At 39.7% G+C, this 18972-nt stretch overlaps 2 protein-coding genes across 2 annotated transcripts in view; one reads left to right on the top strand and one right to left on the bottom strand.

Moving 5' to 3' along the window:
• The window catches only part of LOC137177472 (NLR family CARD domain-containing protein 3-like), a 43230-nt gene extending 35831 nt beyond the window's left edge, over positions 1-7399 (bottom strand). The window contains exons 1-5 of the mRNA XM_067583811.1: positions 7317-7399; positions 6355-6491; positions 6110-6274; positions 5896-6033; positions 67-145 (exon numbers count right to left, since the gene is read on the bottom strand). Of these exons, the coding sequence (XP_067439912.1) occupies positions 67-145; positions 5896-6033; positions 6110-6274; positions 6355-6443 (471 nt within the window). The 5' untranslated portion in view covers positions 6444-6491; positions 7317-7399. The remainder of the gene's footprint in view (positions 1-66; positions 146-5895; positions 6034-6109; positions 6275-6354; positions 6492-7316) is intronic.
• A 3111-nt stretch (positions 7400-10510) lies between these two features.
• Positions 10511-18943, top strand: f2 (coagulation factor II (thrombin)). Its single transcript, XM_067583827.1, has 15 exons — positions 10511-10663; positions 11363-11443; positions 11523-11602; positions 11703-11727; positions 12383-12448; positions 12562-12670; positions 13480-13616; positions 15291-15584; positions 15664-15777; positions 16174-16300; positions 16602-16769; positions 16856-17029; positions 18297-18472; positions 18567-18637; positions 18719-18943. The coding sequence occupies exons 1-15, from the start codon at positions 10591-10593 to the stop codon at positions 18869-18871; spliced, it is 1848 nt and encodes a 615-aa protein (XP_067439928.1). The 5' UTR covers positions 10511-10590; the 3' UTR covers positions 18872-18943.
• The last annotated feature ends 29 nt before the right edge of the window (positions 18944-18972 follow it).

Below are 18972 nucleotides of genomic sequence, written 5' to 3' on the forward strand. Positions count from 1 at the left end.
AAAGTGTAGTATGGAGATGATTGTGAACAGAATAGATGTAAAAGTAGTTGTTGTACATGTACAGACCATAAATATGGAGTCCAGGTGTGTTTGATCCTGCTGGGCAGACTGACCACTGGGAACCTCTGAGCTCTCCTGGTCCACTCTGTGAAGGAATCATAAAGAATGAGTTCACATTATGTCTGTCCACACAGAGACAAACACAAGCTAAATTTCCATCAAGTGATATTTGGATGTGAACAGAGAATTAGATGACTCCCTGTAGAGGTAAAGCTTTACTGGTCCTGCTGATCCCACTGAGAATCAACAGCTCAGTCTGTCTGTAGCTTTCAGCTCAGAGTCAGTTTGGTTTAGTCCCAACAGCTCTCACCAACCCTCCATGAAGCTCTCCCTCCCTCACTATATATTGCTGAAGTGCCCTGGAGCAAGGTAGCTAGAGCCAGTATGTGATTGTATCAGACTGGTTGTTCTGGTCAGCTCCAAGTGTGAATGGGTTTTATTTAGTGAGTGTGAATGCTGCTTTTTTATGAATTCAGTGTTAAACTTGAACATGATTAACTGTATGAGTACAGCTATATTCAGTGCAGTGTGCAGCACCTGGAGTGGTGAAGCTGACGCTCAGCCAGGGATATAGAGGCATGAACTCCTTAAATCTCATGATGAGTGTTGGGGTTCTTATTCTCTAAGGCTTGTCCTTGATCTACTGTCTTCAATTGTACCTCATTTGGATGCTGCTTTGGACAAAAGCGTCTGCCAAATAAATAATTGTAAATAAATTATTTTGTTTGGTCTTTATTAAATATGCTCTGATGTTGAAATGCTGTCTGGATAATTCTCCGTGTTCTGCAGGCATTTCTGTTATTGATACTAATGGTTCTCTTGCAGTTGTTTGATGAGGCTAACACACTGCTTCCTTTAGCTCATCCTGCCAGTGACTAATATTAACAGTGTACTCTGAAACTGGCAAGAACCCAAGCTGACCACAGCTGCTGGTCTCTGAGAAGGAAACTACCAACTTTTAATGAGCTTACAGGAGCTGAGTGATACTCAAGAGACAGATTTTGGTTGGGGGGTCATTTTAATACAGTATAGTCAAAAAAGGTTGTGGATGTGTTTGTTTTGGATAACTCAGCATGCTCACTGGGTGGTTAAACCAGTGGCTGCATTTTTTTTGACCTACGTAAAGTATAACGATGCAATTGTTAAACAAAACTCATATATAGGTGTCATCTTTAATTTTAGTATGTTGTACATTTTTTGTACACTCTGATGAAGAGCCCCGGCCCTTGTACCCACTCTAACATTCACAATGATCTGCTCTGTCATCATAACTATAAAATTATCATGAATCAATAGAACTGATAGTTGTAGAAATGAATGCTGAATTCAAACTGCAACAATCTGTTCAGAGATTTCCTTGAATTCTACTGTTGTAAAATACACTGATTGATCTTAAGTTAAATGAACCTAATATAGTTCAATCAGCCAACATGAGTTAAGACTGACATGAATCCTTGTGGTGTACATACTGTGTATATAGAGAGCTAATGTGTCTGACCTCGTCACAGCCTGTAAGCACCCACTTAAAGCTGAGGACAGAGTAGGGAGTGATATCAGCAGCTGCTAATATTATGAAGTCATCTGGGCTCCGTTCTTCATACCTGAATAACGTTAGTTAATAAGTTATCCAGATCAGAATATTGATGATATGACATGAGTCTGGATTTTTTTGGTTCTTCAAAGTGTCCTTAAAATTTATCTGAACTGCTGTCATAATCCTTAAACTCAAACCCGCTATAGTGCAGCTTAGGGCTGGGTAATTAAACTATTTTGTTAATTTTTATGATAAAATCACAATAATGATGATAAATTTATGAGATTTACTTTCGATAGTTATTTTTGAGTCCATTTTCCTCTACCTACAAAAACACTACACGAACAGCCAATTGCAAGCAGAGAAACAAATGCTTGCAACTGATGCATGTGTCCTGGTCTTCCCACTCAACAACTCAGAGTGACCAGCTGTGTGGAGTAGCCTTCTCAGAAGAGAATAAGCAGCTTTGGGAGCAAAAGCAAGTGCAAGTAAACAGTCACCAGAGACAAAGAAATTGTGCCGAAGATAGGTAATATTTTTTGGCGACCAGTCCTCAGCAGAACAGGAAACGCCACCAACCTCTTTCATCATCTCAAAAAGTATCACCCCACAGAGCACTCCAAAACCTCGAGTTTGCACTATCATGCTAGCGTCAGCCTTCCTTCAAGTAGTAGCCAAAAGCCCAGCCCTCCTGCTAGTCAAACTCTGAAGTTCGACAACCAAAGTTGTGTTTGCTTTTTCAGCAACTACCCCATACAAAAAGAAATCAAAGTGATACAAAGAAATAACCAGTGCCATTGTGTACTGTATTACTAAAGATATGATGTCTATAAGCACAGTTGAAAAACAGGGCTTCAAGAAGCTAATGAGTGTCATGGATGCTAAGAATAATCTGCCTGGACGAGAATATTTTTTCCGAACATCACTCCCTCAGCTCTACTCAGAGTGTAGAGAAAAGATACAGCTCGGAAATATCACACACTTCACTACCACCAATGATATGTGGTCTATTCACATGTCTGAACCATACACGAGTCTGACAACTCTACGATACAGAGTTAAATGGCAAAGGAGTTCATGATCATTGATTGAGCTATCATGGCTCCTCTTACTACAGAGGACTCTCCATGTTGCTCTAACTGCTACAGACCCCCTATGGAAAATCACTGTGCTATGGGGATCGCTGTGCTTCTTCTGTGCAGCAGCATTGTGGACCATTTGTAGATGGTTCAGAGGACTAGAATTAGAATGAACAGCTGAGGAAAGGGACTCCAATATACTCTACAATACTCTGAGCAACCTTGGGAGCTATACTGTCTGAGGCTATGATAAATCTATGATATCCGTCTTGTCTGTATTAAGCTGTAAAAAGTTGTTGACAACCAGTCCTTAATGGCAGTCAGACAGCTGTGCAACACAGACAGTTTGTCAGAGTTATCAGGCTTAAAAGAGACAGAGCTGAATATATCGCCTGCATAACAGTAATAGGATATATCTCTAAATTTGCTAATAATGTGACCTAAGGGAAGAATATATAAAGCAAATAAAATAGGACCCAAGACAGAACCTTGAGACACTCCACATGAAAGAGCAGCAGTTTCAGACACATAAGGACCAAGTGACACAGAAAAACTCCTATCTCAGAGGTAGGAGGAGAACCAGTCCAGGGTGCCCCCTCAGACATTCAAATACTGCCTAAGCAGTTAATCATTATTCTGTGACCCACAGTGTCAAAAGCTGCGCTAAGATCCAGCAGCACCAAAGCGGAGCACTCATCCACATCAGAAGACATCATCATTGGAGACTCTGTTAAGAGCAGTTTAGGTGAAATGCTTTTCACAGAAACCCGTTTGGAACTTATCTAAGATGTTGTGTGCAGTCAAGACAGCAGTGAGCTGTTTGGCAACAACTTTCTCTAAAATTTTTGAAATAAAAGGCAGCTTGGATATAGGCCTGTAGTTATCGGGACTGTATGGATCAATGTTCGCTTTTTTCAGGAGAGGCTGAACAACTGCATGTTTGAAGTAAACTGGGACACAACCAGATTGCAATGGGCTGTTTATAATGGCATGGATCGATAGACTCAGGTGCATTTTTAAGCACGGATGTGGGGTAAAAGTTCCTAAGGTCTGGAGGAGGATTTCAAGCTGCCCACCACATCAGTGAGGTCTTGCAGGGAAAGGGGAGAAAAACAGTCCAGAATTGACGGCCGAATTGCATAAGTGGAGAGGGGATTAAAAGAGGGGACAATGCTAGCTCTGACATCTCTAATCTTATCTACAAAGAAGGAGAAAAAATTACTGCAATCCTTATTCGACAAAACAGGTACATCCGGAGGTGCAGGAGCAATAGTGTTGTTTATAGTGTCAAACGGGATTTTGAATTTTAAGCTTATTACGCAATATACAACTCAGCTTAAAAAAAAAACTGAAGAAATTGTCACAACAAGCAGCCAGACCTCCTGCACACTCATTCACTAATCAAATCAACATCAACAGGTGACTGAACAACCACTCAATTAAAACTGGATCAATTGAAAATGAATGAGTGAGTCCAGACAGCTCACTGTAACTTCAACAAGTAAAATACCTACAGCACATTATATGATCTCTGCTGCATTCTTGTTAAGGAGATAAATTCACACAACAGCCACACAGAGACATCTAACCATCAGAGATGAAATTAGCGACCAAAGAGACAGAGAGAAAGAAGCTGTATCTGACTCACGTTATCTGATGTCTTCTTTCTATCATGGAGATGAAGTATTCATGTCATAACATCCATTTGTGGCTGTTGGTCTATCATTGGACCAACGCAATGTCAATATTGCGTTCTGGTTGTTGATTGGTTAGGGAAGACATCTTCCCTTGGAATGTCATTTTATGTGTCTTGGCCAATCATAGATTAGAATGAAAAAAAATGAAGTACATTAAATTTACATTAAATCCTCCTCTGTCCCCCAAGTGTTGCTGTTGAAGCATTTTAACCAGAATTTCAATAATGGATTTTTTCCAAAGAAGAGAGAAAAAATATTTAATAAATAACTCTGAGATTTGGTAATAATTTATTTGAACCAAATATTCTTCTTTATATTTTGATCTTCCTCTTGCCTCTCAAAAAATAGAGGAGCAACGTCCTCTGCCTCTATGGACCAGCCTCCACTGGTGTGGGGCCAGACAAGTGTTGAAAAAAATTAAAAGACTTAGTGACGTTAAGAAAATCAGCAGCAAAGCTGAAAGAGACATCATCCACATGAATAGTAAAATCACCAACCATAAGAACTCTGTCCAACCTTATGATGAAGGATTAAAAAAAATCACTGAATTCAAATATAAAAGAACTGTTAAAACCAGGGGGTCAGTAAATTAAAATACAATGAAACGGATTGTCTGTGAGCACTGCAGGCAGACAGGTAGGTTCACTCATTACAGTGGGCGGAGAAATAAAGCCAATGAATCAATACATTGATGTATCATGTATCATACACATCATCACCATGTATTTATAAATACAAACACTGTGGATTTCTTCCCATGGACCCGACACGCAAACTGTTTTGGTTCAGTAACTTCCTGCTGTCGGTCAGCCTGATGAAGGCAGTTTGTCCAGCCGCTGTCCTCTCAGCTCCCCAGGAGCTGCAGCTGACAGGCGGCTGCTTCTGTGGACAGAGACGCTGAACGCAGGTCAGAGATCATCATCATCACTGGAGGATGATGTCAACATCCTCCAGTGATGATGATGATCTTGTCCTTCTTCTCCTCACTCGATAAAAGAAGAGGAGAGTGTTATGTCCGTTCAATCCACACCGGCTCCAACCTGTATTCAGCATCTCTGTCCACAGAAGCAGCCGTTTTCACCAGGCTGACTGACAGCAGAACGAGCTGTCGCAAATTCTTCTGCAAATTCGTGTTTCTGTGTTTCTGTCACAAATTCGCATCGCTGTCAGTGTGAATAGTTTTGATGCGAACTATTCGCAGGCAATTATTTCACAATTTCGTATTATTCGCGTCACCCCCAGTGCGTAAGGGCCTTAAAGGCCTTTATGTCCATGAATCTCCTGCCCGTCCCAACACACCTGCCTTATTTGATAACAGTCATATGATCAGCACTCGGCCAATCATTTCTACTCATCCTGCCATCGTTATTCAAGATATTCCAGGATTTATAATCAATCCCCAAACTGCCGCAAAGAGCCAAATTAGCTGGATGAGAGCTAACAGGATTATTTTAGCCTGATAGCAGCATGTTAGCTTGGATTAGTTAAACCACATTTGAAGAACAAGACCCTGATCGTCACTTACTCTGTCTGTGAAGAATGTTGATTTTTGAAAGCTAATGGTGGTTGCATCGATTCATCGCTCTTGAAGGACACACAGCTGGGTTCAGGTTCAGGTTCAGGTTCAGGTCCAGCAGAGTCTGATCTGTGCTGCCTCCTTGTTCTTCAACACAACACACACAGAGCTTTGAGTTTTGATTAAAGAAAGTTTTTAACATTACTTGATACCAAAAACTCACATTTTGTCAGATGAATGTCTTTGTTTAAATTCAATAACAGTGTCCTTTGAACGGTTGCTCTTGAAAGACACACAGCTGGGTTCAGGTTCAGGTTCAGGTCGTGGCTCAGGTTCAGGTTCAGGTTCAGGTCCAGCAGAGTCTGGTTTGTGCTGTGTCCTTGTTCTCCTACAAAATACACAGAGAGCTTTGAGTGTGAATAATGATGGTGGAGAACAGTGATGGACAGTTAGAGATCCTCATCTCACCTCTGAGCTTTGGTCTGGCTGTCATGTTCCCCACACCGAGAGCGTTTAGAGGGAGGGACTCCCTCCTCTCTGTCCTCACACTGATCCATGCTGCTGAAGTCACATCCACATCAGTCACACACACTTTCTGCCTTCATCTGGAGAGGAAACACAAATCATCCTTTGCATCATTTCTCCTTTCAAATCCTAAATATCAGCTGCTCCTCCTGTGATTGGTTGTTATTTTCTGTTAGATATCAGTGTGAATGCAGCCAGACAGCAGTGTGAGTCAGAGAAAGCTGCCATCAGCTGCTGTATTTCTACTATCAGTCCACTAGATGGCGTCATGAAGCTGCAGTGAAGTGAAGAGCAGCACACATGATGCATGGAGGAGGATTTACATTCACTGACTCACACTGACTGAATTTCATTCATATTCAGTCAATTCAACACCAATAAACAACATGTCAATAGTTTCAGTTATTTATTAGTTCTCTTATATGATATAAGATATTGAAGCAATAAATACACACATCATCAGCTCCTGTCTAACTGCATATACCAGTAATAAGTCATTATAAAGCAAAAACACAAATAGACTGTATGCATGTTATTGTAGCAACATTGAACTTGATGACGTCCTCTGACTGTCCCTCCACATCAGTCAATACAATACATTTGATTTAAAGCTTCCACAGGAAACAGTAGCAGGCCTATACTGTGGTGTCTGACTTTACGCTGCTGGAAACAACCTTAAAAAAGTAGATTTAGTTTGATTTGCGAGAGCTGAAGAAAGGAAATAATCATCAGCTGTTCATTAATATTGTTTGATTCCAGTAAATCAATCATTTAACAACATGTAGATTTATCTTCCAACATGAGAGTTCTCCAAACTTTCTGATGAAATAAAAACATCATACAGCAAGAAACAAACCCTGAAGTTACTAAAGAGAAAGTTCATCTATGAAACAAAGCAAACTTACAGTTAACATCCAAACTGCTGAAGACAAAGACTCTCCACTCCACGTCTGTCAGAAACGTGTTTGCCAGGTGAGCTGTCCCCCCCCCCCCCCCCCCCCCCCCCCCCGTCTCCACATCGGTCCTGTAGTAGTAATAGAAACAGCTCTATATTCACCTGTAGACACAGAAAGTCAAAGCTGTTCTTCAGCGGCTGTCCGGCCGAGCGGAGCCGCATTTAGTGTCTCAGACAGCGGGGAGAGCAGCGGCTCATCTCCGCCTCCTCCACAGGCTGAATCAGGCAGGTAAACCTGCTGTCAGTCATCAGTAAGTGTTGGACACAGTAATAACAACACTGTGTTCAAATACTGACCATCAACTCAAATCACAAACTCCTCAAATATCGACACAAAATAAATGTTAATGGCGGTTGTTTCTCCGTCGTCCCAAATTTAATTACAGTTAATGCTGAGTTCTGATTAATAAACAGTTTAGCCACAGTAATGTGTTGTTTCTAGTGTAACTAAGTTAACAACAGCTTTAAGTAACGAGTCAAACATTTAAAGCGGTTTCGTTACCTTCAGCTGGATGTAGAAATTTATCTGCGCCACAGGGAGCCTGTGGCGCAACTGTCAGAGAAAGTGAAACTAAACCTGAACAAGGAAACACCAAGAGAGATCATTCCTGTTGAAACCAAACTAAACTAAACTACAGTTTTGAGGTACTTGTACTTTACTTTAGTATTTCCATGTGATGCTACTCTCTACATTTCAGAGGGAAATATTGTACTTTCTACTCCACTACATGTATTTGACAGCTTTAGTTCCTTTTCAGATGAAGATTTGACACAATGGATAATATAACAAGCTTTTAAAATACAACACATTGTTAAAGATGAAACCAGTGGTTTCCAACCTTTTTGGCTTTTGACGTCTAACAAAAAGCAGTGTATAGTCGGGGTCACATTTCACATGTCTATGAGTTGTTAACAGTTCCACCAAATAGTGATTTTTCCCTCTAAACTTCTCACATGCTTTCATTTCAATAAATGTTCAAATGATCCAATATTTCAGCAAAAATCAAAGATTAGAGAAAAAGTCCAAAAACTGAAAACAGATTTGTGTATCAGAACTTTGTTTTTTCTTCTTTCCTCTCCCATTAATCATCTCACCACCCCTCAGATTTATCTGCTGACCCTTTGGAGGGGCCCGACCCCTAGGTTGGGAACCACTGGACTAAACTAACTAACTGTATATAAAGTAGTGTAAACTAGCTCCACCTCCAGCAGCTACAACAGTAACATGCTGCTCTAACACTGATGCTTCACTATTAATAATCTAATGATGTCATATATAATAATATATCAGTCAGAGGGACCAAACCACTACTTTTACTGCAATACTTTAACTACATCAAGCTCATAATACTTATGTACTTTTACTGCAATACTTTAACTACATCGAGCTCATAATACTTATGTACTTTTACTGCAATACTTAAACTACATCAAGCTCATAATACTTATGTACTTTTACTGCAATACTTTAACTACATCAAGCTCATAATACTTATGTACTTTTACTGTAATGGAGTATTTTTACATTGCTGTATTGGTACCTCTACTGAAGTAAAAGATACTTCTTCCATTGCTCGTTTTGTTAATTTTAAGTAGCTCACCAGAGGGCAGTGTTAGCTCTTCTTTCAAGTGAGACAGTCTACTATTTACCTGAGTGTCTACAGCACTAATTAATATGTGGTATATACTTCCAGTATGCAGTTTGCTCATCAAGTTATTTATGTCATTCCTGTGTTGTATCAGGTCTGCTTTTCAGATCATATTTGGAGTAAACCTGTGGCCCAAAAAGAATCCTGGAACTCAGATCTCCTGTTAATTATTAATAGTATATTTTCATAGTGTGAGATATAAAAAATTGCAGCCTGTACGGATGTTAATAGAGCTTTATACTTGTCTTATATTTGGTTTATAAGAATAAACTGCACTCCAAGTGGCCATCCACCTGATCAAACTCTGACTGTATGGCTCTGGTGCAAGACTTTCAGCTCGGTATCTGGAGGGAAATATTTGCTCTGAACTGTGCTGAGTCAGACAGATGCTGGATCAATACAGATTCACTGCAGCATGTGTGTTTAACTTTATTTCTCTTTTTAATCACTTTTATTCCTTCCCATTATATTCTTCATCTTTTATTTCTAACTGCTCAATGCAGCCGGTGAGTTTTAAAGGTGTGAGCATGGTGAGCGTGACCCTGACGTTCATCTGAACTCTGACCTGAGCAGCACACATACACCCACTCTGTTCATTTACACAGGTGACGTAGTTTTAAACAGCTCAGGAACAAACGTTTGTACATTTACTGTCAAGGTCAGAACAATGGCTGTGACTAATATTTCTTTTCAATGTGACAGTGAAGGGGCAAAATAGGAAAGTAGAGTTTGACTGAATATGATCCTTGATGATTTTGGTGACTCACTGATATCAGCAAGTAAAAGTCATGAAAAATATCAAAACCTGTCATGAAATGAGCAGCCAAAAGCTCTAAGAAAAGTTTAATTGCCGTTAAGTTTATTAACGCTGGGTATAACTTTTACTTTACTTTTTTTTTAATAGTGTCTTTATTTTCAAATGAATACTTTTCTCTGTAACTTACTTTGAACATAAATGTGTTCTACAAAATTCTTTATTTGAAAAAAGAAAGTGCTTAAATATTAAATGTTTTGTAATTACATCGTACAAAAACTTGAAGTGAAAATGTAAAAATTAGCATAATTTTGACTGAATTAGAAATGATTTGATCAAATAATATGTTTTCTATACTTGATGGTACAGACACATTTCAATTGGCACCACAAAGTACTGAGTTCAATACTGAGCCCTAATGCTTAGAGTGTAATGGACGTTTCAGCCTCCAGAGGGTGATGGTGGGGCTTTAGACTGCTGTTCAGTCTTATGTGACTTACTTTTCCTTAATTGTCTATCTATCTATCTATCTATCTATCTATGATGCTCAGACTATATACTTGTACGTGTCCCATGTCAGAGAACTCCTGTCAGTTTTCTTATCCTGGATGCAGCTGGTTGAGTCAAGGTAAACATGACAGTGATTCACATTAAACATGTCCGACTCATCAGTCTGACTGAATCATACTTTGACCTTTTGGTCAATATTCCCCCAACAGAGAGAGCGAGAGAGAGAGAGAGAGAGAGAGCGAGACAGAGAGATAGACTGAAGAGGGAGACTGTTGGATCTGGTTCTGAGGTACTGCTCGGAGGTTTGGATCATGGTGGAACCAACATTGAAACCAGCTGCTGTTCTACTGCTGTTCCTACTGCACAGCTGCCTGGCAGACCATGGTACCTCATTGTCATCACATTTTTATTTCAACATTACAAATAGTAGCTGTAGTAGTTGTATTAGTAGTAACGATACAAGAAAAAGTGCTAATAGTGGTAATACTGGTAATATATTTATTAGTAGTTGTTGTAAAAATGCAGGTAGAAGTGGCAGTGGTATAAAGTCGTAATAATCATAATATTCTACATTAAAAATGTACTTTGTGCACAAATATATGCATTTTAAAGAACTTTACAGCCATGACAGCAAGTAAAGAAACATAAATAAGTAAAAAGAGGGTAAGATGTATAGATTTATAAATGTATTTGTGGTAAATGTGTATAATTCTTGCACAAATATTACTGTATTTTCTTCAGTTGCCTTAAATTGACTGAAATTTAATTAAACCTTCATGTATTTAAATGAATCTAATCTACACCAATCAAATCTAATCTAATTTCATTGAATTTAAATGACTCTCAAAGCTTTGTTGTAGTCTCTGTTGTAGAGACTAATATTTAGTCTACCCTTAATCATATAAATGGGGTGGACAAAATAGTAGAAACACCATTGAAAAGCACCATAAACCAAATTGAAAATGCCCATAAAGGAGAAATGTACCTAATAAACTGGAAACTGAGCATATATGTATTTATATATACTCATTAAAATGTTCACATCATCTTTGAACGATGGATTTAAACTCATTCTGTTTGTAGTTTTCCTCAACAGCCAGCTGGCCTCACAGGTTTTAGTCCGAAACCGACGGGCCAATCAGATGTTTGAGGAGCTGAAACCAGGTAACGTATCTGCTTTATCTCTTTCTTATTCAGTACTGTTCATATTGTGTGTTATAATATGTGTATTATTCTGCACAAGGGAACCTGGAGAGAGAGTGTGTTGAGGAAATCTGTGACCATGAGGAGGCCAGAGAGGTGTTCGAGCAGACGGACAAAACAGTACGAAATCACTTTGGTTTGAATCAGTTGACTCTGTCGTTGTGTGATCTACTTACACTGATCAGTTTACAATCTAACCTGAAATCTCTGTTCTCTTCAGGAAAAATTCTGGGAGAAATACCTGGGTAAGTACAGCAGACTAGCCGGTCAGATTTTGCTAATGAACACATTTTGGGGAAACATCTGTCTTCCCTGGAGTCAGATGGAAAACTGTTTCATCTCTAAACATCCAGCACAGAGCGAGTTCTAGGAAGTGTGATAGCCTAGCTTAGCACAAAGACTGGAAGCAGGGGGAAAGTGTTAGCTTAGCTCCGTCAAAAGAGAAAAATCCCAAATCTCCAAAGCTGTTTGATTTACATTTTGTGCTGAATTTAGTCAACATTTATCGATTTATATATGATTAGTTTTTTGTTTTTTTGTTTGTTTGTTTGTTTTATTTAGTCTCCCATAATTTAGTTAAGAGTTGTTTAGTCTTATTTTGTCAAATCATGTTTAGTTTATTAGCTTAATTTTGATCTGGTCTAACTTGCAGTCTGGATAAATGTAGTGTTTAATTATTAGTCTTATTTGTCAAGTGAAATGGAGTTTAATCAGATGTTCTGCACTGCAAACATGAACAAAGTCCAGAACAGCTTACACATACACAAACCCTGAGTACACAAACATCTAACTACCTGCCTGTCTGTCTGTCTGTCTGTCTGTCTCTCTGTCTGTCTGTCTGTCTCTCTGTCTGTCTGTCTCTCTGTCTGTCTGTCTGTCTGTCTCTCTCTCTCTCTCCAGACTGTGAAGGAACTAAAATGATAAGAACACAACAGAACATTGACATTGTCAGACAATGTATAGAAGGTAAATAACACTGAACCTAATGTTAAAAAAATTAATCTTATGAAATGAACATACATTGACAGCGTGTGCATGCATGCGTGTGTGTGTGTGTGTGTGTGTGTGTGTGTTTTCAGGTGAGTGTATTTCTGGTACGGGAATGAGCTATGAAGGAAATATCAACATCACACAATCAGGGAAACAATGTCAGTACTGGAAGTCCAGCTTCCCACATCCCATAATCAGGTAACTATGAATAAATAAAAACAAGTTAAGCAACAAACAAACTAAATAACAACTATAATAACTGTCAGAGGAATGAATGAACACATGAACTAAAGAAACTACTAATGAACTAATGAGCAAAGAACAAATGAACTAACAACTAACTAATGAATGAATAAACACAGAATAAAACATTTTTTGTTAACTAACTAACTAGCTGATGAATTAACTAAATAAACAATTTAAAAACAAATTGAACAAAGGGACCGACTAATGAAGTCACACATGAATTAACAACCAGTGTAATGAGCTTATAGTAAAGTAAGTGAACTAACAACCAAACAAATGAACTAACTAACTAGCTAGCTAACTAACTAACTAACTAACTAACTAACCAACCAGTGAACTGAAAAACAAGCTAACAAATTACCTAATATAATAATGAACAAACAAAATAATATAACTAATATTGTTAGTGTTCACAGACAAGTGAACTTACTACATAAGGATGGACGGTGTCGTGAACAAAAGCACAAGTTAATTAACTAATATAATGAATGAACAAACAAAAGAACAAAAAAAACCAAAAAAAAAACAAAAACAATTGAACAAAAAGTCTAAAAAGCTTATAAACAGATAAACTAACAAATATAAGAGCAAAAAAAATAAAACATTTAAAAAATTTAAGTCAAATTTTTAATGACATTAAGAACGAACTAAAAACACTATGTCATTAACTAAAGCAGAAACTATGACAACCCATGACATGTTTATCAGTCTGTCTGACTGTCTGTCTGACTGTCTGTTGTCTGTCTGTCGTCTGTCTGTAGGGAGTATAATGCGTCGGAACCAGACAGCATCCTGACAGAGAACTTCTGTCGGAACCCTGACAGCCGTACTACGGGACCTTGGTGTTTCACCAAAGACCCAACAGTCCCGAAAGAGACCTGCAGGGTGCCCAAATGTGGTAAGTATCTACTAGTACTACAAATGTAATAGTAGAACTACAACAACAAATACTACTCTTATTACCCATAGCATACTAGTCCTTCTAGTAGCCATATTCATCCTAATAGTACTAACGATATCTGCTGTCCAGGAATGGGTGCCAAAAGCTGCAAGATTTACTAATACAGTACTACAACACTATCTGTTCAACTACTACATATTGTATATTGGTGATATTGCTACTGCTAGATTCATCTACTGTGGCTGTTGAGATTTTAATTGATGGAGCTGGTTTTGGGTCATAACTAAAGTCCAGGAGCTCTGACTGCAAAGACAAGTTCAGGGAAAACCAAATCCCTAAAGAACTGAGGTATTTGTCAGGAAGTTGTTTTGATTTGATTTGACCTGGGCTCATAACAGTGACTGGACCTTTTATGTGGCAAAAGGGTAGTTTGGTACACTGGTTCAATTTACAGGAACTCTTTAAATTTGATCATTATTGTGGAAAGATTTCTATGACAGTTGAATTTGTCTAAGTGTTGTAAACGTTTAGCTTAATGTAGGTATTCATACATTTTGATGGGGCCATTAACTACTGTAATTACTGAAATTCAAAGCTACCTGTAATGCATCACAGTTACACTAGTATTAGTAGTTAGTATTTGCTCCTAGCACTTGTAGTACCACCCATACTACTGATACTGCAACTGATACAACCAGTGCTATTACTACAATGAACACTGCTACAAATACCTAAAGTTCAAAAAATGTGATGAGATGAGGCATCTAAAGGGTTCAGTAATCTTCACATGAACAGTTTGTCAAAGTAGTCTGAGGGAAAAAGTGCTTACCTGTTCCAAATGACCACACTCAGGGTGTGTTTCCATCCACCCGTTTTTATTCGTATTCTCATTTTGTGATTTGAGTGGACACAGAAAAGTTTTAAATATCCTTAAATATTGCAGGAAAACATTTTTACGTTTGCCTGAGGTGGAACAGTTACAGAATTGATAAAGGCAAAATGCAACAAATGTGAATAAATGACGTACATGAATCATGTGACTTAAACATCACTGAAGAGCTGAAAACATCAGATCTGTGTGGAGCAATAAGGAGACTGTAACCTTCCTCAAATGAACACAGGAAACAAACTGAAATTTCATATTTCCATCATTCGAGCTTTGACTGCTGCTCTTTTAATAACATCATCTCGTGTTCTCTTTTTCTGTGGCGGTTTAATGGTTTAATTACTTCTCCAGTTCCAACTTCTTGATGAACCAACTCCCAATATTCACAAAACAGCCATGGATGGAAATGTGCAATAATTTGAATTTTCTTTTCTCCAACATTTTGGAAAGTCGGTAAAAATTTGCTCTAAATTTGGATGAAAACGTGGCCTCAAAGGCAGGTAAGCCTGCTGTCATGGAAATGAACGAGACACGCTAAAAGTGGAGATAACAGTGTGTCCGTTTGTTCACATGAAAAGTGACAGAAGTAGTTGTGTGACAAATGAAAGAGAGCTTGAGAGATGTTTAAACCCCGCCTACTTTCACACCTGGACAGTCCAAGCGTAAAGTGAGCGTGAATGTCAGATTGCTGGTTTTCGTAAAGTTTAGTTCAATTCCAATCTAGAAAGGTTTGGAGGCACTTGGATTGTTACATATTTATTAACACTCTCTCTTTTTCTTTCAAGGTGAGGACTTTGTCCCGACCACTTTGGCCCCTGAACAAGTCATAACTGGCGAATGTATACCTGATTATGGCGTCGACTACACTGGCGACCTGGCTGTTTCCCTTGGAGGCCACACCTGTTTGCAGTGGGCGTCCCCCAAGGCTACAGCCCTCAGCAAGGACAAGGAGTTCATCCCCGAGGTCAGGCTCATAAGCAACAAGTGCCGTAACCCTGACAACGACCCTGAGGGGCCCTGGTGTTATGTGGACATTTTTGGAAATGTGACGGTCGACTACTGTGACCTGCAGATGTGTGGTAAGTACCAGTACTCCTGTAGAATATGACACTGTGTCCGCCTCTTACCTGTCTGTCTCTTCACCTGTCTGTCTCCCAGAGGATCAGCTGGTTGATGAGGTGTTAACGACAGAGACAGAAGTCAGCGGGCGCTCGGTCCTGACTGCCAGGAAAAGTTTTTTCAATCCTCGCACCTTTGGTGAAGGAGAGAGTGGTAAGTCCCTCCCGCTGCTGCTGCTGCTCAGCCTCTCATTGGTTCATCACATCACGCATCATTTAACGATACCATACCTGCTTAATGACTGGTTATCTAACTAACTGGTGAATGTTCTGGTTTACTGAAAGTGTGGAAACAGTATCTCTCTAAGAAGCACTGGAAACTAGTTTACTGACTGATACTCACTTTACTGATTGGTTAACAGGTTCAGTGACTGATTAACTAATTAACTGACTGGTTGGTTAATGCTGTAATGAGTCCGCAAGTAGTTGACTTTTTAACTGGTACTGACTAATTACCAACTGCTCACCAGGCTTATTGACTGAGTGGTTAACTGGTTTACTGGCTGGATGACTGACTGATTGACTGGTTTACCGCCTGGTTGTGTTTCAGTGTGTGGAGAGCGCCCCCTGTTTGAGAAGCTGGGCAAAAAGGACACAAAGGAGGACGAGCTGTTGGACTCATACAGAGACAAACGCATCGTCGGGGGCGACGACGCTGAGGTGGCCTCAGCTCCATGGTAACCACACTTAAAAGAACTCCACAGATCTGGTATCGCACTCTTTGACATTGTCGGATAAAATTGATGCAACAGAACCTTTTATTTTTATTCCATGCATGCTTCTTGCCAAAACCTGGCGTCAACATTACCCACAATGCAACTTGACTACCAACATTCCAGTGTGCTATTCTAGTACAAACATTCTGCACCAAAAATCAAGTTGACCTTCTTCATGCAACATTTCTTTACCACCAAACCAATGCCTACGTTTTGTTGTTATAAAGTATGATATAACATTACACTCTTGGTATGTATGCAGGCAGGTGATGTTGTATAAGCGCAGCCCGCAGGAGCTGCTGTGTGGAGCCAGCCTCATCAGTGACCAGTGGATCCTCACTGCAGCTCACTGCATCCTCTACCCGCCCTGGAACAAGAACTTCACCACCGAAGACATCCTGGTGCGCCTGGGAAAACACAACAGGGCCAAGTAAGACTGGCCTGCTGATTCTTAATAATGGACCAAATGATTTTTTAGATGAGAGACAGACATTTTTTATTTCCATTCTTTTCCAGGTTTGAGCGCGGTATTGAGAAGATCGTGGCGATTGATGAAATCATTGTCCACCCCAAGTACAACTGGAAGGTAAATCTGAACCGTGACATCGCTCTGCTGCACATGAGACGGCCAGTCACATTCACCGATGAGATCCACCCGGTCTGCCTGCCCAGCAAGAAGGTCGCCAAGTTGTAAGACACAAATTAAGACTTTTTCCTGGAAAACCACTGTCTGGTTTCCTAATTGAGGCTCAGCCTTAAAAGGGAGATTCACTGTTGAGGCAGAGGTACGCTTGAAACAAACTAGCTCATAGAAAGTGTCGCCTGAACACATCTCAAGGCAAAAGTGTTCATAGCTGCTCTGAATGTCGACTGTTGACTGTATATAAACATGGACGTCATGACAGCTCATGATATACAGTCAATGATGTCTCAGAGGCAGAGTGAACAACCTGCTGCCATCAACCAGGTTTACGTCCAAATGAAGCACAAATGTTAAAAACATCTGCTGAGGAAAATGTGATTATGTGAGATAAACAGCTGGTGGCGCTAATTCTCCAGTCAGTGTCATTAAACCGTTGCAGAGGAAGAAGGCATCACAACAACATGACGTCTTTAAAAGAGCAGCAGTAAAAGCTCAAACGATGGAAAACCACTTGGAAAACATGATGGAAATGATACTTCTGTTTGTTTCATGTGTTCATTTGAGGATCGTTAGTCTCCTCATCGCTCCACACAGATCTGGGGTCCCATTTATAAAACAGTGTGTAGGATCCAAACCAAAAGTGTGTGTGCACACAAAAGCCTGACATTTCAGCAGATGTGCTCTACAACTGACCATGAGTGTGAACACCACACAGCCGGCCCTCTCCTCTGTGTTCTGGGGCTTATTTCTATAAATCCCAACTTTTTTGTGGGAAGTGACGTACACCTCTTTCAGTCCCCCCGTTTTGTGCAACTATAAACGATGTTTTCCTCTCTTCAGTGGAAGCTTGAGTGACGTTTAAGCTCTTAAACTCTGCTGGACCAATCATTGGCTCATGTTTGCTCAAAATAATTGAAATTTAATTTGAAATTTTAGTGAAGAACCGAAAGTTCCCAAAGATACTTTTGTTGAATCGGAAAATTGGTGGAATTTGTAAATTTCCACCAAAATGTTGGTGAGAGTTGAGTAAAACAGAACGTTGCACTTTGCTTTTAATGGATACACTGTTTCCACTGCAGCCAAGCATAAAAACTTTTTTGCAATATTTCAAGACTGTTGTGAATTTTTCAACTCCTTCAGTCATTTTTCCTGTTAACAATGAACCTTCTTCAGCCATTCAGAGCAGGTATGAATGCTTCAGTCCTTAGAAACGTTGTCCAGCTTAGTTCATTTGAAGCTTACTGAGGCCTTTTCTGTGTTTGGGTTTTCTGTCTGGCTTCTGTGAATCATCTGATTGTTGTTTTTCTCTGACAGGCTGATGACTGAAGGCTTTAAGGGTCGAGTGACCGGTTGGGGGAACCTGAAGGAAACCTGGACCTCAACGAGAAATTTACCCACAGTCCTCCAGCAAATCCATCTACCAATTGTGGACCAGGACATCTGCAGAAGCTCCACATCAATCAAGATCACGGACAACATGTTCTGCGCTGGTAAGGTTTCGGTTTTTACACTCAGCATGTAAATCAGACCACTTCGGAGTAGTTTTAAGGTCTATTTTTAACAAGAGAATCCACCAAAATGCAGGTTATAAACCAGAGGATTTCAAGCGTGGCGACGCCTGTGAGGGAGACAGTGGTGGTCCGTTTGTGATGAAGGTGAGAGGAAGAACTGCTCTGACATTAACTTTGTAAATGATTGGACACAGTTTTAAATTCTTTTTTGTTTTTTCTGTCCAGCACCCGGCAGAAAACCGCTGGTATCAGATGGGCATCGTGTCGTGGGGTGAGGGCTGCGACCGCGACGGAAAGTATGGTTTCTACACTCACCTGTTCAGGATGAGCAGGTGGATGAGAAAAGTTATTGAAAAGTCAGGAGGAGACGATGACTAGACACAAACATCCATCATTTCCTGTTCTTCCTGTCAAGCAAGATAATGCCAATAAAGTTTGTTCACATCGGTTCATGGATCCATTTCATCATGTATGACAAG

This window comes from Thunnus thynnus, chromosome 24, assembly GCF_963924715.1.
Source record: "Thunnus thynnus chromosome 24, fThuThy2.1, whole genome shotgun sequence".
In the NCBI taxonomy this organism is placed as follows: Eukaryota; Metazoa; Chordata; class Actinopteri; order Scombriformes; family Scombridae; genus Thunnus; species Thunnus thynnus.